We start from the raw sequence: 3,629 nt of genomic DNA on the forward strand, positions 1-3,629 counted from the left end.
TCGTCTGGTGTGCACAACAATATCATCTTTGGACAAGTGCATTCAGTGTGTGGGACCGGTTTCCTCCCTCAAGTGGCTTGGCTTTAAGTGCAAAGGTGAGACATTTAGTGAATAGGTACAGTGTATAGTAAAAAGCATTAATAGAGTTCAACAAGTTAAGACGTGCTGAAATGAACACTGCTCCCTTTTTAATTAATGGGTGGTCACGTCTAATTAAAGAAATGCAGTATTACCTCATTGGTGCAGGACCTTGTAAAAATGGTATACTTGGGATTGTCCTCAATTCCCCATTCCATAACATAAACTGCTCAAAATAATAAAGGGAACACTTAAACAATGCGATGTTACTCCAAGTCAGTCACACTTCTGTGAAATCAAACTGTTCACTTAGGAAGTAACACTGACAACCAGTTTCACATGCTGTTTTGCAAATAGAGTAGACAACAAGTGGAAATTATAGTCAATTCACCATAATAAAGGACTGGTTCTGCAGGTGGTGACCACAGACCACTTCTCAGCACCTATGCTTTCTGGCTGATGTTATGGTCACTTTTGAATGCTGGCGGTGATTTCATTTTAGTGGTAGCATGAGACAGTCTACAACCCACACAAGGGGCTCAGGTAGTGCAGCTCATCTAGCGTAGCACATCAATGTGAGCTGTGGCAAGAAGGTTTGCTGTGTCTGTTAGTGTAGTGTCCAGAGCATGGAGGTGCTACCTGGATGTGGAGTAGGCCATAGGAGGGCAACAACCCAGCAGCAGGACCGCTACCTCCACCTTTGTGCAAGGAGGAACAAGAGGAGCCCTGCAAAATGACCTCAAACAGGCCACAAATGTGCATCTGTCTGCTCAAATGGTCAGAAACTGACTTCATGAGGGTGACTTGAGGGTCCAGCATCCACAGGTGGGGATTGAGCTTGCAGTCCAACACCATGCAGGATGTTTGGCATTTGCCAGAAAACACAAAGTTTGGCAACTTCAGCACGGGCACCCTATGCTCCTCACAGCTGAAAGGAGGTTCAAACTGAGCACGTGACAGTCTGAAGATGCCGTGGGGAATGTTCTGCTGCCTGCAACATCCTCCAGCATGATCATATTGGCAGTGGGTCAGTAATGGTGAGGGGTGGCATTTCTGTGCCTGCCAGAGAGCCTGACTGTCATTGGGTAACAAGATGAGGTCCTCGGACCCTTTGTGAGACCACATGCTGGTGCATTTGGCCCTGGGGTCCACCTAATGCGAGACGACACTGGGCCTCATGTGGCTGGAGTATGTCAGCAGTTCCTCCATGACAAAGGCATTGATGCTATGGACTGGCCCGCCTGTTCCCCAGACCTGAATCCAATTGAGCACATCTGGGACATCATGTCTCACTCCATCCACCACAAACTGTCCAGGGGTTGGCAGATGCTTTAGTCCAGGTCTTGGAGGAGATCCTTCAGGAGACCATCCGCCACCTCATCCCGAGCATGCCCAGGCATTGTAGGGAAGTCGTACAGGCATCTGGAGGCCACACACATTCAACTACACACTTTCATGCCACTCAACTACCTAAAGAACAAAGTATTTAATAAGAATAATTCCTTCATTCACATCTGGGATGTCCTTTTTTGGGGGGGGGAGGGGGATTAGCAGTGTATGTGTAGTCATTAAAATATCCTTAATGTGAACAGTTTTGGTTTTTTTTGTTTTTTCAGCATTTGACATTACTGCAATGCTTTGACAAAAAACTACTTCACTTAAATAGAACTGCAAAGCTAAATTAAGTCTATCAAAATGTGTTTCAGTTTGTTTAGGGGTCTGGCACAAATCTTGCCTTGCAAAATTGGCAAATCAGAATTGCCACCAGTCAACACAGGTGTGTATCCCATTCATATTTGGCTTGACTTTTTTTCAGTTTATTTTTTACCTGTCTAAAGTATTGATCAATTAAAAAAACTTTTGTTCTTACATTCCAGAAAGAAGAAATTTCTGAATATTCAGGGGAGGATGGATTGCCACATTCAGTTCTGGATCAAATATCAAGCGATGATGATGGCAACCACAGCATATCAGAAGAAGAATATGTGCCAGATTCAGAGTCATATGATGAAGATTCAGATGAAGACATCTCATTATTGCCAAGCACATCAAAAGGTCTGCTATGCCAAGATGACATCTCCAAAGCGCATGAACAATCAGATTCAACGAATTTAATCCACAACTTGACAAAGGACAAGCCACAAGATAAAAGTGAGCTTTGCGAAACTGAATCAGAAAAAATGACTTTAAGTAAAAGAAATTACTGCTATTTTTGTGGCAAACCACAAGCTAAAATTTCCCGCCACCTGAAAACGCACAAAACGGCTCCTGATGTTGTGCATGCATTTTCCCTGCCTAGAGACTCAAACGAGCGTAAAAGTCTGTTAGAGAAATTGAGAAATAAGGGAAATTTTAAGCATAATGCTGCAGTTTTGCATGGTGGAGTGGGACCACTGAAAGTGAAGAGAAGACCCAAGATTAAAGCAGTAGAGGGAAAGTTTGCTCATTGCTTTTATTGTCAAGGGATGTATGTTCGCAAGGATCTTTGGAGACATGTCCGCAGATGTCCTAACAAACCAAAAGATGACACGGATAAAGAACCTGGAAGAACCAAAGTACTCGGCCTGGCTTTAACTCTGGAGTCTCAGTGTTATCCGCAGGTGTCAAGTGGAGTCTGGAAGGTTCTTGCTGTTATGAAACAAGATGAGATTGCCTCAGCTGTGCGAAATGACTTTACTGTTATTCAGTTTGCCCAGTCCCTCTACAATAAACATGGACAAGACCCTACAAAGTATGATTATATACGACAGAAGCTTCGTGAAGCGGGACGTTTGTTGTTGTGTCTGCGCACAGAATTCTCAGTGCATAACATGGAAGAAGCTATTAAGCCTGCTAATTTCCAGAGAGTTGTGCAAGCAGTAAAGAAAGTTTCAGGTTTTGATGAAGAGACACTGTCATACAAAACTCCAAGCCTTGCGCTGAAACTGGGACATACACTGCATAAAATGTCTGACATTATCCATTGTCGTGCCCTCATGACAGAGGATGAAGCCCTAATCAAGTCCACTGATGCGTTCAAGAAGTTGTATGTCTCCAAATGGTCTGAGATGGTGTCTCACCGTGCCTTGAACACATTGAGTGAGGCAAAGTTTAACAAGCCATCAACATTGCCCTTTACAGAAGATGTTCGGATTCTCCATCACTACCTTCAAAAATCTGCAGAAAGTGCCTTTTGCAGCTTGGAGAACGAAGCCACAGCTCAGAATTATGCCCAACTTGCACAAGTTACACTCTCACAAATCATTGTGTTCAACCGAAGACGTTCTGGAGAGGTTTCAAAGATGCGCCTCAAAAGTTTTCTTGAAAGAGACAAAACAGCACTCCACACAGATGTTGCCATGGGGCTCTCAGAAATGGAACAGAGACTCTGTAACTATTTCTGTAGAATAGAAATAATGGGAAAAAGGGACAGAAATGTTCCAGTTCTGCTAACACCAAGCATGCTGGATGCTCTGTCACTACTGGTTAGTAGGAGGCCTGACTGTGGTATTTGTGCCACTAATATCTACCTCTTTGCAAGACCCCGATCAATGAGCAGCCTGAGTATCTAA

General features: G+C 43.7%; 1 protein-coding gene across 1 annotated transcript; it reads left to right on the forward strand.

Annotated features, from left to right (window-relative positions):
• Window positions 1-3,629, forward strand: LOC146611821 (uncharacterized). Its single transcript, XM_085343559.1, has 3 exons — window positions 1-95; window positions 1,785-1,855; window positions 1,956-3,629. The coding sequence occupies exon 3, from the start codon at window positions 2,259-2,261 to the stop codon at window positions 3,627-3,629; it is 1,371 nt and encodes a 456-aa protein (XP_085199685.1). The 5' UTR covers window positions 1-95; window positions 1,785-1,855; window positions 1,956-2,258.

Source organism: Diplotaxodon limnothrissa, linkage group LG19 (assembly GCF_057381915.1).
Source record: "Diplotaxodon limnothrissa isolate DT_005_m linkage group LG19, D_limnothrissa_male_GT1.1, whole genome shotgun sequence".
Lineage (NCBI taxonomy): Eukaryota > Metazoa > Chordata > Actinopteri > Cichliformes > Cichlidae > Diplotaxodon > Diplotaxodon limnothrissa.